This window comes from Rhinopithecus roxellana, chromosome 3 (genome assembly GCF_007565055.1).
Source record: "Rhinopithecus roxellana isolate Shanxi Qingling chromosome 3, ASM756505v1, whole genome shotgun sequence".
In the NCBI taxonomy this organism is placed as follows: domain Eukaryota; kingdom Metazoa; phylum Chordata; class Mammalia; order Primates; family Cercopithecidae; genus Rhinopithecus; species Rhinopithecus roxellana.
The window spans coordinates 26,462,081-26,480,585 of record NC_044551.1 but is presented as its reverse complement, the minus strand read 5'-3'; the positions used below and the strand labels follow the sequence as shown (position 1 = coordinate 26,480,585).

Sequence of the window (18,505 nt, the reverse complement as noted above, 5' to 3'; positions counted from 1 at the left end):
GGGAGCATTGCTTGAACCCGAGAGGTAGAGGTTGCATTGAGCCAAGATCCCATTGCACTCCAGCCTGGGCAACAAGAGCAAAACTCTATCTCCAAAAAAAAAAAAAAAGATTTTAATAATATGCCCTTGTTATCCTTTTAATAGCTGTAGTATCTGTAGTTTTGTCAATGCTCTGAGCTACAACATTGGCAATTTTTTTTTTGATCACTGTGACTAGAGATTTATCAATTTTATCTATTTTATCAAATTGCTAGCTTTTGGTTTCATTAATTTCCTGTCTTCTTTTTGCTTTCCATTTCATTGATTTCCTCTTTAATCTTTACCATTTCTTTTTTTTTTTTTTTTTTTTCCCGCTTACTTTGGATTTAATTTGCTCTTCTTTCTCAAATTTTATAAAATGGAAGTTGAAGTCATGATTGAAATCTTTCTTTTTTCTCGTATTGGTATTTGTTTCATTATTTTTATCTAAGTAGTACATTAGTAGCATCACACTAAATCTGATACATTGTGTTTTCATTTTCATTCATTTCAAAATACTTTCTAATTTCTCTTTTGATTTTGGCTTTACTCACAGGTTATTTACGATTGAATGCATAAGGCGGGTCATCCACCGATCCCTGGGGTTCTCTATGCAGTACCCTCCACTCCAGTATTCAGTCCTCCAAAATCTGGCTGTTTTGGTCTCCCTGACCTTTCTGTTCTGTTTTGTCAACTCAGACAGTCTGTTGTGTGTTACCTGATTTACCCCCTCCCTGTGCTGAAGTCTGGAAACTCAATGCAGTAAACGGAGACAATTACAGAGCTCCTCTTGCCTGTTTCCCATATCATAGGGATCATTGTCCTTGGTTGCCTGATATCCAGTGTCTTAAAAACCATTGTTTCCTATATTTTGTCTGTTTTTTTAAAGTTGTTTCAGGAAAGAGTAAATTTGGCCCCTGTTACGCCACCTAAGCCGGAAGAAGTCCAGTTTCGTTTTGCTCATATCATTATAAACCCATTTTTATATATTTTATTTCTTTTAATTCATTGCAGAATCTTCCTTTTCAATGCTCAAAATATCCCAGCCTAAGTCAGTAGGAGCCATTTCACGTTGGCTTTTGGGTCCTTTGACATGTTCCTTCTAGTCTCTTTAGTGGCAAATGACATGCAGATCCCACAGTCTAAACACTGAAGGTAACTATATATTTGCATTTGCCGAACTTGTTTTTAAAAGTGGGAGAGAGAGCAAGATATACAGATTTATATTTATATAATAGGTACAGTACAATGAAAAGAACACACTTGTGTTAGAGTAGACCCAATTCTGCCACATACAAGTCACTAATACTCTTAACTGTTAAATGTAGACCTCAAAAATTCTCATCTTTGCTTCCTAAATATAGACCTCTAAGTTTCCAAACAGTCCCATAAATCTGACTTTATCTTATCAACCTGTGTACATTCAGTCTGGTTATTCTGGACTCTCATTTACACAGTCACAGCAACTCAGAAAGGCTTCTTATCCCAATATTGCTTGATATTAGCAGAATCTAAGTAATAATAGTGTGTTATCAGTAAATATTACAAAGTAAACAGGAATCCAGTCAAGCCTGAGGAAATCAAAATAAAATTAAATGCAAGGAACCACAAGAGGATATCAATGTCCTTCCACCTATTCCCAATCCTCTGTTTTCTTGCCCTTGATTTAAAAATCTAAGATGTCACAAATCCCCAATCTTCCCTTCTAACCTACTAAATTAGACTTGATATTTCTTAGTTTCCATGAGAGCCCCTCACAGTCCCTTCTAGGCCAATGATTCCTAAATTCATAGATTATTCAAGGTGCAAGAAACTCCAGATCTGAAGACAGATCATCTAATACAGGCACATAATTTCAAAGACAGGAAACTAAGGTACAGAGATTTTATGATCCTTGCCTCTCTTGCCAGAGATTTAGTGACATCATGTGTTAGAGAGATTTTCTAAATCATGTAAAAACATATTTAGGCTGATAACTCTCAATATTCTATATCTCACATCTTCTTGCTTATTTCTTATGTACTATGATGACAAGGAAAATACAACTTTTTAAGTGGTGTTTATATGATTACAAACATTTGTGTGAATGTCTTAGTAGCTGGTATGAAAACACTGCCAGAACACAAATCTCATAAAATAAAAAGCATTAATTTTATTAAAAACTGAGTCTACCCTTGGTTTTCAAGAGATAAACCAATTAAAATAGCTTTGCAGAACCGATGCATGTATAAAATGTCCTCTTTTGCCTTTACTTGAATCCAAAAAACTAAGCAACGTTCATTGCTTAGTTGTACACATCAGTTTTCTCATCAAAGAAAGGTTCTGTTGAAGAACAAAGATGTTCCTTAAAACTTTGAGTACTAACTCTAATATGAGTCCAATAGTTTCTGATTGCTGATAGACCAAACCAGCAATCCTTGCCTACAATCTTCAGAAGAACCATCTCAGCAAACTGAGTTTTCCACTGCAGACATTTGCTATAGCTGTATTTTATCACAGAGAATAATTGTGATCTTTTAAGTACCAGTGTACCATAATTTTTGGCCATCTCAAAATATTCTGGGAAGCACTTCCTGATCTAATAAGTCTTGTTTTGTCTTTAATGAGTACAATTTCAAGTGATCATAAAAAGCCCACATATGGCCATCACAACACTTGTGCACAATCTGTTCAACCAAAGGCATTTTTACTCTACACCATAAACAGCATTAGATGTGACTAGAAAAACATTCATCTACCAAGATATTCAGGCCAAGGTTATAGGAAATGAATTAAAAATTATGGTTACATATGATCTTGTACGGTCTTGGTTACACTAAGATGTTCTGATAGAGCAATAATTGAGAATAACAGGCCTATCCTCTCCTCTAGCTTTAGGCTCTGATCCTCACAATAAAATTAAAGTTAATCAGTCCTTTAAGACATAGTATAACCACAGGCTCTCTTTCAGATACACTAGACTAGAATAGTGATTTGATTTCTTAAAATCAAACTTTGTACTAATTTTCTAGCAATTTAGATACTATGGCATCTGTTTTTTGTTTGTTTTTTGTTTTTGAGACGGAGCTGCACTCTGTCGCCCAGGCTGGAGTGCAGTGGCGCAATCTCGGCTCACTGCAACCTCTGCCTCCCAGGTTTAAGTAATTCTCCCATCTCAACCTCCCAAGTGGCTGAAATTACAGCCACCATGCCACTACGCCCAGATAATTTTTGTCTTTTAGTAGAGATGGAGTTTCATCACGTTGGCCAGGCTGATCTTGAACCTCTGCCCTCAAGCGATCCACCTGTCTTGGCCTCCCAAAGTGCTAGGATTACAGGGGTGATCCACTGCGCCTGGCCCACATCTGTTTTAATATTAATAGCTAACATTTACTTAGCATTTACTGTGGTCTCTATTCTGAATCAAGTACCTTATATACATTACCTTATTTAATACCCTAAAAAATAATTTTCCCACTTAGCTAACTGATAGACCCAATAATCCAACCTGAGGTTATAATGGTACCCAGGGTCCTATTCACTGTATGACGCTACCATAGTCCTAGGTAACTCATATACATTTACTCTTTTCCTAGGGAGTAAAGAAAGACATTATTTCCCATTAAACTGTAAGCTCAAAGAGATCTGAAGACATCAAACCAAAAGAGACCTGGGATCTTACCTAGTTTTATTCATCATTGTGTTGCCAATACAGCAACTTTCTAATAGTTGTGAAATGAAGGAAGGTTGAAGGAAAAGATTGCTCAGCTATAAGTTGGAAAAGGCAAGACTCACATTCATTTTCCTAAGTACTATATGATAGAATTGAAATTCATATAGTAACAAATTTCAGATAACACATAGGTAAATTTTATAGTAGCCAGTTTTTCCATTACACAGATGTAAGAATTGGTTTCTAATTATTTTAAAGCTCTGGAAAGCAGCAGAGATGACACATCAGTGAGAGATTACTAAAGAACTGGCAGTTTGATCATTTCTAAAAATATGAAATTTCATATAATTGTTATATTAGTGAACTCTCTGAGCCACAATGTAAATTTTTGTCATATATTGACCTCTCTTTTCACCTTACATATTCAGCTTGATCATATGCACTGACCATATTCACTTTTTAAAGTCAAATACTCATAGGATCTAGTGATATATGAGCACTTAAAATTCAATCAAAATATCTTCTAAGCACAATACATTAACATTTAAATGATTCTGGTCATATATATTTCTTTGATATATATTTCATAGCCATTAGCAATGAAAAAGCAAAAAGCTTCTTGTTTAAATGAGTATTCCATTTCAGAAAGGATAAGTTTGGTATTGCTTTCTTCAACTCATTTTAACTTTTATCAAACACTAGTAGACTTCCATAATGGTCTGACTATCCCTTATTCAAGTAAATTAAACAATTTAGGGCTCATCACCTGTATGATACTCAAAAATACCAAGGAAAAGCAGCCATAGTACCTACCTTGGTTAGGTGAATGACTCCTTTAGAAGTGACTGAACAACCCATGAAGCCTACATATTGAAGCTCAGGACAGTGTTCAGCAAATGCTTTCACCGACTGATCTGTCACCTAGGGAAAAGACATTGATGAAGTTATTCAAGGTGATAGTCCAGTGAACTCAAGGATTTGGCTCCTGAAAATCCCTCGGCCCCACCTTTCATCATTACTATTTCCTGCCCTGTTAGATTGTTTGAATCAGCATACAAACATGCTATAATATTCCTGTATTTTAAAAGTCGTCTCTTGACCCTATATCCACTTCTCATCATCCCGTGTTTTTATACTTCTTCAGAGATGTTGACACTGGCTACCTCCACTTCTTTACCTTCTCTTCTCTCTCTGTGTGTATACACACACACATACACACCCATTTGTTTGTTTGGTTTTTGGGTTTTTTGCTTTGTTTTGTTTTGTTTTGACAGAGACTCACTGTGTTGCCCAGGATGGAGTGCAGTGGCACAATCTCAACTCACTGCAACCTTCGCTTCCCAGGTTCAACTGATTCTCCTACCTCAGCTTCCCCAGTAGCTGGGACTACAGGCATGCATCACCACACCCAGGTAGTTTTTTGTTTGTTTGTTTGTTTGTGGGGTTTTTTTGTATTTTTAGTGGAGACGGCATTTCACCATATTGGCCAGGCTGGTCTCAAACTCCTGATCTTAAGTGGTCCAGCCTCCTTGGCCTCCCAAAGTGCTGGAATTACAGGGGTAAGCAATCACACCCAACCAATATATATATTTTTATTGACATTTAATTCACATACCATAAAATTCACCCTTTCAAAGAGTACAGTTCAGTATATTTGCAAGGTTATGCACCATTACCGATATCTAATTCCAAAACATGTTCACCACCCCGCAAAGACCCCATGCCCATTAACTGTCATTCCCCTATTTCCCACTGCCTCCAAGCCTGGCAATCTAAATTTTCCTATTCTGAACACTTCATATAAAAAGAACTACACAATTTGTGACCATTTGTGACTGGCTTCTTTCACTAAGCATAATGTTTTCAAGGTTCATCCATGTCATAATATGTGTCGGAATTTCCTTACTTTTCAAGGCTGAAAAATATTCCATTGTATGGATATACTACATTTTTATGGGTTGAATTATGTCTCCTTAAGATTCATATTTTGAAATCTTAAACCTCAGTACCTCAGAATATGATCTTATTTGGAAATAGGGCAGCTATAGTTGTAAATAGTTAAGTTAGGATGAAGTTGTACTGGAGTGGAGTGGGCTCCCAATTCAACATAACTGGTGGAGCAGACATGCACACACAGGGAGAATGCCATGTGATGACTAGAGTTACGCTGCACAAGCCAAGGCACACCTGATTGCCAAAAAGACTGCCAGAAGTTAGGCAAGAGGCCTGGAACAGATCCTTTCCCAGCACTTTAGAAGAAACATGGCCCTGCCAACACTTTGATCTTGGACTTCTAGGCTCTAGAACTGTGACACCATAAATTTCTATTGTTTAAGCCACTCAGTGTGTGGTACTTTGTTCTAACAGCCCTAGCAAGCTAATATACACATTTTCCACTCTCTCTTGATTTCACAGTAATCAAGTTTTTGTCCCTCTCATTCACTGTCACCATCCTATCAATTAAACGGTCAATCTGAATTGTCCCAGCATTTCAGCAGCATCTGACACAACTGATGATTCTTCTGGAAACAATTCATTCATTTGCTTCTTGTATCAACTATCATGGCTTTCCTCCTTCCTTACTGTTGGCTGTTGGTCACTTGGTTGAGTCTACCTCTCATCTTAGTCCTCAGCTCATTACTTCTCTTTTCCGTCTTACTTCATTCCCTAGGTGATCAGATCTAATTGCAGAGCTCCTAAATAACTCTCCTAGTCCCTCTCTGTATCTCACCACACTTTGATTTTCTTTGTAACACTTATCACTACTGATCACATTACACACTTACTCACATATTGGTTTGTCAGTCTTGCCCTCTCAAAATAACTCTTCCCTCCCTCTCCCTTAGATAACCAACCATTCTGATTTGCCTCGGACAGTTTCAGTCTTAGCACTGAAAAGTCTTATGACCCAGAAAACCACTTAGTTCCCCATTGGCACCTAGAATAATCCCTGGCACTTAGTAGAAAATATTGAAATAAATAAATGCATTTTCTCCTTCTTTTCATGCACTCCATCATACCTTTTACTTCTACTTTATTTTAATTTTAGACAAAGAGTATATTTGTATCATTTTAATATACTGATTTTTTAAATGTCATTGTACTAGTGGCTTTATTTTCTGATATAGTTCATGTGTCTTATGAAGTCTTTTTTTAAAGAAGTGGGAGGAGGCACATTTTTACACCAGTGACTCAGCTTTGATCTGTACCATGGTTAATTTTCTATATCAACTTGACTATGCCATGGGGTGCCCAAATACTTGCTTAAACATTCTAGGTATTCCTGTGAGAGAGTTTCTGAATGATATTAACAGCTGAATCAGTAGACTGAGTGAAGCAGATTGCCTTCTTCAATGGAGAGAAACTTTATCTAGTCTGTCAAAGGCCTGAATAAAACAAAAAGTCAGTGTAAGGGAGAATTGGTGCTCTCTCTGCCTGACTGTCTTCCAAGCAGGAGATCAGTCTTCTCCTGCCTTTGATTCAGACATGCACTGGAACTTTCACCATTGGCTCTCCCGGTTCTCAGGTCTTCAAACTTGGACTGAAATTTACACCATCAGTTTTGGTACTCTCAGGCCTTCAGACTTGGACTGAGACTATACCACTGGCTCTCCTGGGACTCTAGACTGCCAAATGGAAATCTTGGAACTTCTCAGTCTCCATAATCATGTAAGCCAATTCCTTACAATAATATCTAGAAAGATATATAGACAGACATACAGACAATCTCCTAATGGTTCTGTTTCTGTGGAGAATCATGACTAATAACTTGAATATTACAATCCCAAGTTTTATTATATGAAAAACTTAGAGCTGAAAGGAGTGGGGCCCAAGGAACTGTATTTTCAACAAGCCTCCAAGTGACTCTTAAGCATGTGAAAACTTGAGGCCCCAGTGCTTCAAAGAAGTTAACACTGACAGTGTTTTGTATTTCTAAGTAGCCCTGCTTTAAATGAATGGCAGAATAAAATTCCTCTTTTATCTCCCCCACCTCCAAAAAATTTCCATTTATAAAATTATCTTCCTGTAATTGTGCTTAAATTTTATTCATGGTTTCCCAAAGATGCAGCTTATAAAAGAAAGTCCAAATATTCTCCATCATATGCTTAATTTCAGATTCACTTTCTTCACAGTCAAGAGGAAATTGATAAATTTAACATCTTTGTTAGTTTTTCAAACAATAGCAACCTACATCTCTTTGGCATTAGCTTTTAGTATGGGTGGCTCTTTTTGTATCTTCCTTATCTATGCTGAACAGATATTGGAAAAAAGAGGTATGTGAGTAGCATTAATGCTAAAACAATCATAAGAACGTTTTCCTAAAATAATGAAACCAACAGCATCTATGGTACATGTGATAAAAGATTAATTCTCCCCTCAAAAGTAAAGTGTGCTTAAGCATATTAAGACTAAGGGTGCCATTGATAAATTAAAAATAGGCTTTCCTGACACTTAGCATTCAAAAGGCATTATGTTAACAAAGAATTTTTAAGGCACTCAAATCGCTGGAAGCTTCAATGAAACTCAATCACTATCAAAAACAAAAAGGGGTAACAGAGGTTAAGTACATGGTCAGTTGGTTAAACATCCTGCTCAATTTCAGTCTAACATTCAGTTTTTCCTATATCCATCTTCGAGGAGAAGAGAGGAACTCAGATGAGGATTAAGGACACTAGAAAACTCAGGTCCAAAAGGCCAGAGCATTCAGAGAGAAAAAGTGGGGTTTTAAAATGTGCTTCTTGGGTCTTTTTCTTTCAGCTCAAGCAATCAGAATAAGACAGCTCAGAGGAGCCTCTAACATCAACAGATCCCTGGAAAGCAAGACAAGAGTGTGTCAAGAGGATACAGAAACACTCTTAGTAGGCTTGGGTATGTTTTACGAGACTAACAAAAGGGCCTTGAAGATTTGGGTGGCATCCAGCTCCACTCCCCAAGGATAGAAGATCAGTTAGGGACTTATGGCAGAAGGTCTGGCAGAAACAGACTATAGACTACAGGAAGCAGGTACTAGTGGGTGTCAGCTTCTCTGGGACCCTGGAGCCTCACTGTCTGGCTTCAAATCCCAACTGGACTACTTACTAGCTATATGATTTTGAACAAGTCATTTCTCCTCTCTATACACTTTGATCATTCTATAATATGGAGAAAATTACAGTACCTACCTCACAAGGTAAAATGTAAGGGTAAAATAAGATAATGCATGTGAAATATTTTGAACAATGCATGGCGCATTTAATTGTTCAATAGATTTTAGCTATTACCATAATCACTCCAGGTTTCCCTTTCTTCTCTATTCCAATTCTTAGCCAGGACTAAAGGGTTGAAATGTGTAAGAGAATATTCAAAAAGATCGTATTTAAAGCATTCTAGTTTCTTCTCCTGGTTATCACAAGAGATCCTGATCATAATTTGGGGGTTTTCAATTATAACCTAAACTATGGGATGGCTGTAAGGGAGACATAGGTCAAAGTCTGTTACTGATTCCCTATGGTAGAAAGAATCCCATTTTGTCAAGGCTCTTAACTGAGTTACACATAAGAATCACCAAAGAAGATTTCTAATTTTATTTGTTGGGTACAACTCTGCATCAACTTTATTTTAAAAGCTCCCCAGGAGATTCTAATGAACAAATTCTAATGCCTTCCATTCAAAGTGTGGTTCTCATATCAGCAGCATTGACATCTCTTTGGAGCTTGTTAAAAACACAAAATCTGTAGATTGCTTTTAGCAGTATCATCATTTTCACAATATTAATTCTACTCATCTATGAGCATGGGATGTGCTTCCATTTAATACCCATTAAAATACCACCATCATTCTTCACAAAACTAGAAAAAACAATCCTAAAATTCATATGCCATCAAAAAAAGAGCACACATAGCCAAAGCAAGACTAACCAAAAAACAAAAACAAAAACAAAAAACAAATCCGGGGGCATCACATCACAAGTTCAAACTATACTGTAAGACCACAGTCACCAAAACAGCATAGTACTGGTATAAAAATAGGCACATAGACCAATGGAACAGAATAGAGAACACAGAAATACACTCAAACACTTACAGCCAACTGATCTTAGACAAAGCCAACAAAAACATAAAGTGAGAAAAGGACACCCTGTTCAATAAATGGTGCTGGGATAATTGGCAAGCCACTTGTAGGAGAATGAAACTGGATCCTCATCTCTCACCTTATACAAAAATCAACTTAAGATGGATCAAGGATTTAAACCTAAGACCTGAAACTATAAAAATTCTAGAAGACAACATCAGAAAAACCTTTACACTGGCTTAGGCAAAGACTTCATGACCAAGAACCCAAAAGCAAATGCAACAAAAACAAAGATAAATATGTGGGGCTTAATTAAACTAAAGAGCTTCTGCACAGCAAAAGGAAGAGTCAGCAGAATAAACAGACAACCCAAACAGTGGGAGAAAATCTTCACAATCTATGCATCTGACAAAGGACTAATATCCAGAATCTAGAAGCAACTCAAACAAATCAACAAGAAAAAAACAAACAATCCCATAAAAAAGTGGGCTAAGGTCATGAATAGAAGATTCTCAAAAGAAGATATTCAAATGGCCAATAAATATATGAAAAAAATGTTTAACATCACTAATGATCAGGGAAATGTAAATCAAAACCACAATGCAATACCACCTTAGTCCTTCAAGAATGGCCATAATAAAAAAATCAAAAAGTAATAGATGTTGGCGTAGATGTGCTTAAAAGGGAACACTTCTACACTGCTGGTAGGAATGTAAACTAATAAAACCACTATGGAAAACAGTGTGGAGATTCCTTTAAAAGCAGAATTACCATTTGATCCAGCAATCCCACTACTTGGTATCTACCCAGAGGAAAAGAAGTCATTATATGAAAAAGATACTTGCACACGCATGTTTATGGCAACACAATTCACAATTGCAAAAATATGAAACCAGCCCAAATGCCTATCAATCAACAAGAGGATAAAGACATTGTGGTATATATACACAACAGAATATTACTCAGCCATAAAAATGAATGAATGAATGGTATTCACAGCAACCTGGATGGGACTGGAGACTATTATTCTAAGTGAAGTAACTCAGGAATGGAAAACCAAACATCATATGTTCTCACTCATAAGTGGGAGCTAAGCTATGAGGATGCAAAGGCATAAGAATGATGCAATGGACTTTGGGGACTCAGAGGAAAAGGTAGCAGCTGGGTAAGGGATAAAATACTACAAATTGGGTTCAGTGTATACTGCTCAGGTGATGGGTGCACCACAATCTCACAAATCATCACTAAAGAACCCATTCATATAACTAAATACCACCAGTTCCCCAGAAACCTAAGGCAATAATTTAAAAAAAATAATAACAAAAAAAGCTAAATCTAAAGGCATAAGAACTTTACAGTGGACTTTGGGGGAAGGGTGGGAGGGGGCGAAGGATAAAAGATTACAAATAGGGTACAGTGTATACTGCTCAGGTTATAGGTGCACCAAAATCTCACAAATCACTGTTAAAGAACTTACAAATGTAACCAAATACCACCTGTACCCCAATAACTTCATGGAAATTTTTTTTTAAAAAAAAGCAAAATAGTAGGCACTGACACAGACCTATTGAATCTTAATCAGCATTTTAGCAAAATCCTAGGGTGATTCTTATATACCTTAAAGTTTGATAAATACTGTTCAAGTACCAGAACCATGCTATTTTGGTTACTGTAGCCTTGCAGTATAGTTTGAAGTCAGGTAGCGTGATGCCTCCAGCTTTGTTCTTTTGGCCTAGGATTATCTTGTCAATGCAGGCTCTTTTTTTGGTTCCATATGATCTTTAAAGTAGTTTTTTCCAACTCTGTGAAGAAAGTCATTGGTAGCTTAATAGGGATGACATTGAATCTATAAATTACCTTGGGCAGTATGGCCATTTTCATGATATTGATACTTCCTATCCATGAGTATGAAATGTTTTTCCATTTGTTTGTGTCCTGTTATTTCCTTGAACAGTGGTTTGTAGTCCTCCTTGAACAGGTCCTTCACATCCCTTGTAAGTTGGATTCCTAGGTATTTAACTCTCTTTGAAGCAATTGTGAATGGGAGTTCACTCATGATTTGGCTCTCTGTTTGTCTGTTATTGGTGTATAAGAATGCTTGTGATTTTTGCACATTGATTTTGTATGCTGAGACTTTGATGAAGTTGCTTATCAGCTGAAGGACATTTTGGGCTGAGATAATTGGGTTTTCTAAATATACAATCATGTCATCTGCAAACAGGGACAATTTGACTTCCTCTTTTCCTAATTGAATACCCTTTATTTCTTTCTCCTGCCTGATTGCCCTGGACAGAACTTCCAACACTATGTTGAATAGGAGTGGAGAGAGAGGGCATCCCTGTCTTGTGCCAGTTTTCAAAGGGCATGCTTCCAGTTTTTGCCCATTCAGTATGATATTGGCTGTGGATTTGTCATAAATAGCTCTTACTATTTTGAGATACATTCCATCAGTACCGAATTTATTGAGAGTTTTTAGCATGAAGGGCTGCTGAATTTTGTCAAAGCCTTTTCTGCATCCATTGAGATAATCATGTGGTTTTGTCTTTTGTTTTGTTGATATGCTGGATTACGTTTATTCCCTCAGAAATAATACCACACATCTCCAGCCATCTGATCTTTGACAAACCTGAGAAAAACAAGAAATGGGGAAAGGATTCCCTATTTAATAAATGGTGCTGGGAAAACTGGCTAGCCATATGTAGAAAGCTGAAACTGGATCCCTTCCTTACACCTTATACAAAAATTAATTCAAGATGGATTAGAGACTTAAATATTAGACCTAAAACCATAAAAACCCTAGAAGAAAACCTAGGTAATACCATTCAGGACATAGGCATGGGCAAGGACTTCATGTCTAAAACACCAAAAGCAACGGCAGCAAAAGCCAAAATTGACAAATGGGATCTAATTAAACTAAAGAGCTTCTGCACAGCAAAAGAAACTACCATCAGAGTGAACAGGCAACCTACAGAATGGGAGAACATTTTTGCAATCTACTCATCTGACAAAGGGCTAATATCCAGAACCTACAAAGAACTCAAACAAATTTACAAGAAAAAAACAACCCCATCAAAAAGTGGGTGAAGGATATTTACAGACACTTCTCAAAAGAAGACATTTATGCAGCCAACAGACACATGAAAAAATGCTCATCACTCGCCATCAGGAAATGCAAATCAAAACCACAATGAGATACCATCTCACACCAGTTAGAATGGCGATCATTAAAAAGTCAGGAAATAACAGGTGCTGGAGAGGATGTGGAGAAACAGGAACAGTTTTACACTGTTGCTGGGAGTGTAAACTAATTCAACCATTGTAGAAGACAGTATGGCGATTCCTCAAGGATCTAGAACTAGAAATACCATTTGATCCAGCCATCCCATGACTGGGTATATACCCAAAGGATTATAAATCAGCTGCTATAAAGACACATGCACACGTATGTTTACTGTGGCACTATTCACAATAGCAAAGACTTGGAACCAACCCAAATGTCCATCAATGACAGACTAGATTAAGAAAATATGGCACATGTACACCATGGAATATTATGTAGCCATAAAAAAGGGTAAGTTCATGTCCTTTGTAGGGCCATGGATGCAGCTGGAAACCATCATTCTCAGCAAACTATCACAAGAACAGAAAACCAAACACTGCATGTTCTCACTCATAGGTGGGAATTGATCAATAAGAACACTTGGACACAGGAAGGGGAACATCACACACCGGGGCCGGTTGTGGGGTGTGGGGAGGGGGGAGGGATAGCATTAGGAAATATACCTAATGTAAATGACGAGTTAATGGGTGCAGCACACCAACATGGCACATGTATACATATGTAACAAACCTGCACGTTGTGCACATATACCCTAGAACTTAAAGTATAATAATAATTTAAAAAATACTATTCAAGTGATAAAGAACTACATCATCTTCTTGGGGTGAGATGAAGCAAAAACTAAATGGCTGTGTCATAATCCAAGCACTACGCATAATTTTTTAAACAGCTTTACTGAGGTACAATTTATATACCATAAAATCCATCCATTTTGAGTATAATTCATCAAGTTTTAATAAGTTTATACAGTTATATAATCATCACCACAATCCAGTTTTGAACACTTTCATCACACCACCCGAAAAATTCCCTCTATATTCTATGTTCATATACAGTTAATCACAGCTCTCACCCACAGGCAACCACTGATCTGCTTCCTATCTCTATACTTTTACCTTTTCTGGAAACTACATATAAACAGAATTGTGTCATAAGTAGTCTTTTGTCTCTAGCTTCTTTCATTAATGTAATGTTTTTGAGGTTTATCCATGTTAGTCCATGTATCAGTAGTTGTGGAAGTGGCACCACTCACCATTAGTGATGATGAGGCACCACCGTAGTGATCCACTAGCAAAATTTGTGCTTCCTGTTCCCATGACCTTACATTCTGCTGGCCTAGAGATCTTAGTTCCAGAGGGAACGCTGCCACCAGGAGACACAACAACGATTCCATTAAACAGAAAGTTAAAATTGCCACCTGTTCACTTTGGGCTCCTCCTACCTTTAAGACAACAGGCTAAGAAAGGAGTTACAGTGTTGGTTGGGGTGACTGACAGGACTATCAAGATGAAATCAGTTTACTACTCCATTAAGGAGATAGGAACACAGGAGATCCATACAGGATACAGGAATGCATGGAATACAGGAGATTCATTAGGGCTTCTCTTAGTATCACCGTGCCCTGTGATTAAGGTCAATGGGAAACTACAACAGCCCAATCCAGGTAGAACTACAAATGGTCCAGACTCCACAGCGATGAAGGTTTGGTTCACTCTACCAGGAAAAAAAACTACAGCGTGCTGAGGTGCTTGTTGAAGGCAAAGGGAATATAGAATAGGTAGTAGAAGAAGGTAGTCATCAATGCCAGCTGCGACCACGTGACCAGCGACAGAAACAAGGACTGTAACTGTCATGGGTATTTCCTCCTTCTTTTGTTAAAAACATGTTTGTGAATGTATACACTTGTACTAAGAAAATATCTTCATTTTATTTCCTTTTCCTTCATCATGTGACATAAGATTTATTGACTTCACATCAGCATTTAAGTATTGTTAACTTTATGTGATAGCATTTGGGTTGGGGATTGTTGCATTTTCGGTTGTACAAAGGGTAGTTGCATTACGTTAGACATAATTATGACCTTATTATTGTCTTTATTTGAAGATTATGTATGATCTCAGGAGACGTGTATGGGTTCAAGTTGGCAAGGGGTGGAATTGTGATGATTAATACTGAGTGTCAACTTGATTGAATTGATGGATACAAAGTATTGATCCTGGGTGTGTTTGGGAGGGTGTTGGCAAAGGAGATTAACATTTGAGTCAGTGGGCTGGGGAAGGCAGACCCACCCTTACTCTGATGGGCACCATCTAATCAGTGGCCAGCGAATATAAAGCAGGCAGAAAAACGTGAAGAGGCAAAACAGGACTACCGTCCCAGAGTACATCTTTCTCCCATACTGGATGCTACCTACCCTCAAACATCAGACTCCAAGTTCTTCAGTTTTGAGTCTCAGACTGGCTCTCCTTGCTCCTCAGCTTGCAGACAGCCCATTGTGGGACCTTGTGATTGTGTAAGTTAATACTTAATAAACCCCTATATATATAAAATTATAAAATATATTTTAATTAATATATTTTAATATATATTTATATGTTTATTCTAAATATAAAATAAATAATACATATACTATTAGTTCTGTCCCTCTAGGGATCGCTGACTAATACAGTTTATTCATTTTATTACTGAGTAGAATTCCACTGTATGGATACACTATATCTTGTGTATCTATTTACCAGTTGAAAAATATTTGAACTGTATCCAATTTGGGGCTTTGACAAATAATGCTGCTGTGATCATTCACACATAAGTACTGTATGGATATGTATTTTCATTTCTCTTGAGTAAATATCTAGGAGTAGAACTGGTGAGTCACACAAATATATGTTTAATTTTTCAGCCATTTTAAAAATTAGGTCATTTGTCTTATTAAGTTGCAGGAGTGCTTTACATATTCTGAATAAACACCCTTATCAGATATTTGTTTCACAATTGTTTTCTTGCACTCTATGCCTTGTCTTTAATTTTCTTAATGGTGTTCTTAGCTCTGACATTTAGGTCTATGATGTTCTCAGAGTTCATCTTTGTCTATGGTGTGAAATAAAGGTAAATGTTCATCTTTTGCATATGTATATCCAATTTTGCCAGCACCATTTGTTGAAAAGACTATACACTATAGAGGAATTTTAAAGCTCCTGCCTGGAAGACCTTGAAGAATCATATATACTCACAGGCTATGGGAAAACCAGGTCATAGGTGAGAATTAGTATGCAGACAGAAATGTGACTCAGGATTTGGAAAAAAGCATCAGAAAATTAGGGAAGAATGAGATCAGTTTGCAAAGCAGATTTTGATCTTTCAGTCAGTCAATGCTGTGACAGAGACAAAGAGAAAGATAACCCTCAGATTCAACATGATTCACACGGCAGAGGTAAAGAATGATCTTCTCCTTAAGTTGGCATTCTAAAAGCCAAGCTACACTTTCATAACTGCATGAAACGGAAGTAGGCATGTTTAGTGTTACACCATGAAAAGCACTGGTGATAAGGAATGTCTGTTGTACTAGAGTCAAAAGGACCATTAAAGGCCTGCATAATATCAACACACATCAAGAGCCTAGTAAAGCTTCAGTTTAGAAATCTTAAGCTTCTAAACCTAAAGCAAATGAAAACCAGAGACCCAGGGTGCAAAAGGGAAAAGGACAATGTTGGTTCTCATAAGCCCTTGAGGGTTGCACTCAATCAGAAATCTTTTGAGGGTGGATTCCTGTGAGATCAAATGTAGGGACAAAAGAGAAGCCCCTGCGGGAGGCTGAAATAATAGGCTTAGAAAAATGCAGAGTGGGGGGACAACAGCGACTGTGGCAGAAATGGCCATCTATAACTAAGAAACTCTTGGCTAGCAGAAGGATAAAGAGATGACAGGCAGCACAGGGTCACCAATTTTGCTTGGAGAGTTATTGTTTATAAATGTGATTTGGGACTGTGGATTACTCTACTTCTAAACCTAGAGATTGAGTCTCTAGATGGCTCACACTCAGCAAAGGTTTAGGGTACTAGTTGCCACAGGGTTGAAGAGAGAATAGACAATAAAAATAGCTACATTTACTAAGGCCTTAACGTATGCCCAGCTAAGTCCTCTCTATCCATCATCTGAGAGCCTCATAATAGTATTGAGAGGCATAATTATCCCCACTTCATAGACTGACTTCCTCCTCCAAATCAAACCACTAGCAGGTGGCAAAACTGGGTTTTAAACATTGGCCTTTTAGGCTTTAAAACCTATGCTTTGTATGTTATACCAATTAGGATATGATTCCTTTCATGGAACTAATCTCACTCAAATACAAGAGCAAATCCAACGCCTTCCTTTAACCTCCAGAGAAGTAGAGTGGCAGATATCAAGGCACAATGGGTCTACTTTCTAGGGAATTTTCTGAGAGAATTGTTACCACTTGATTGCTGTTTTCATCTCCTGCAGGTAGAATCGGTATGGTACTGATGTTATGAGTCTTGTATATCCTGAGAAATGCTCCAAAAGATGGAAGCATAGTAGAGGGTTAGGGGAATCTAATTCAGAGGTATGGAAGAAGCTGCATTAGTGGTAGTAAATTATAAAACCATAAAAGTAGTAACTGGAATCCAAGGAAGCAATTTTATCTAGAAAGGATTAAAATTAACAAAGAAAAAAAAGGACAGGGAAAGCTTTTCTATAAATTTCAAGATTCTAAATAAAGAGATGCAATGTTGCCTTATTTTAAGAATTGAAGTTTTCTTGGACTATAGGAAGACAGATCTATCTTTATCAGAATAAGATTGATTGAATGAGAGAATTTTGTAATGTGTGCTGAAAGATACTTTGGGAATAATTGCTAGCATATCTGGGATGAAAAGGAATTTGGTGTACTAATTCTAAAAAGGTGGAACAATCTTTGGACATTTTCATACTGCCAGCATTATAGTTATTCTGTGTAATCCTACATGCATGTACCAAACAATATAACAGTATTTCTTGACCTTAATTAGAAACTAAAAAATTTTCCTAGATTTCACCCCAGACTACCAATTCGGATCCTGAAAACATACACTTCTAATCCTTCTCTTAATGATTCTTATGGAATCAATCCAGAAAGTCTCATGACTAAATCTAGTAACGATGGCTAACTGGACCCATCATTATACTAGTACTGTAGATGGCCTGGAATATACACTGTGGTTATCTCTTTGCCCATTTCTACTGCCCCCACCATGGCCAAAAATATGTCATTCTTTTCCCAGATATTTGGAATAACCTACACAATGGACCTCTTTCTGCCATTCTTGATGCCACCAATCTATTTTCCACTCATCAAGCCAGAGTGATCTTTTAAGAAGCACAAATCATCAGATCATGTCAGTCTGCTATTCAAAATCCTTCGGTGGTACTCTGAAAATAAAATCCAAACTCCTTTTATAACCTATAAGGCCCTGCATGATATGATCCTATCTCATCTAACTCATTTCATCCCACTATCCCCTCTCCTTGATCACTTTGTGATGATTTCTCCATTTATCCTGTTCACTACTCTATCCCTAGAGGTTGGTACAGTGTCCCATGTAGCTCCAGAAATTAAAATGAATGAATGAAGCACCGTTCTGATGCATGCCAATGGCTTGCTGGTTCAA

At 37.3% G+C, this 18,505-nt stretch overlaps 1 protein-coding gene across 4 annotated transcripts in view; it reads right to left on the bottom strand.

Moving 5' to 3' along the window:
* Positions 1–18,505, bottom strand: part of FBXL17 (F-box and leucine rich repeat protein 17) — a 555,353-nt gene that overhangs the window by 371,240 nt on the left and 165,608 nt on the right. For all 4 annotated transcript variants that reach the window (XM_030927142.1, XM_030927140.1, XM_030927141.1 and 1 more), the window contains exon 5: positions 4,484–4,591. In XM_030927142.1, coding sequence (XP_030783002.1) covers positions 4,484–4,591 — 108 coding nt within the window. The remainder of the gene's footprint in view (positions 1–4,483; positions 4,592–18,505) is intronic.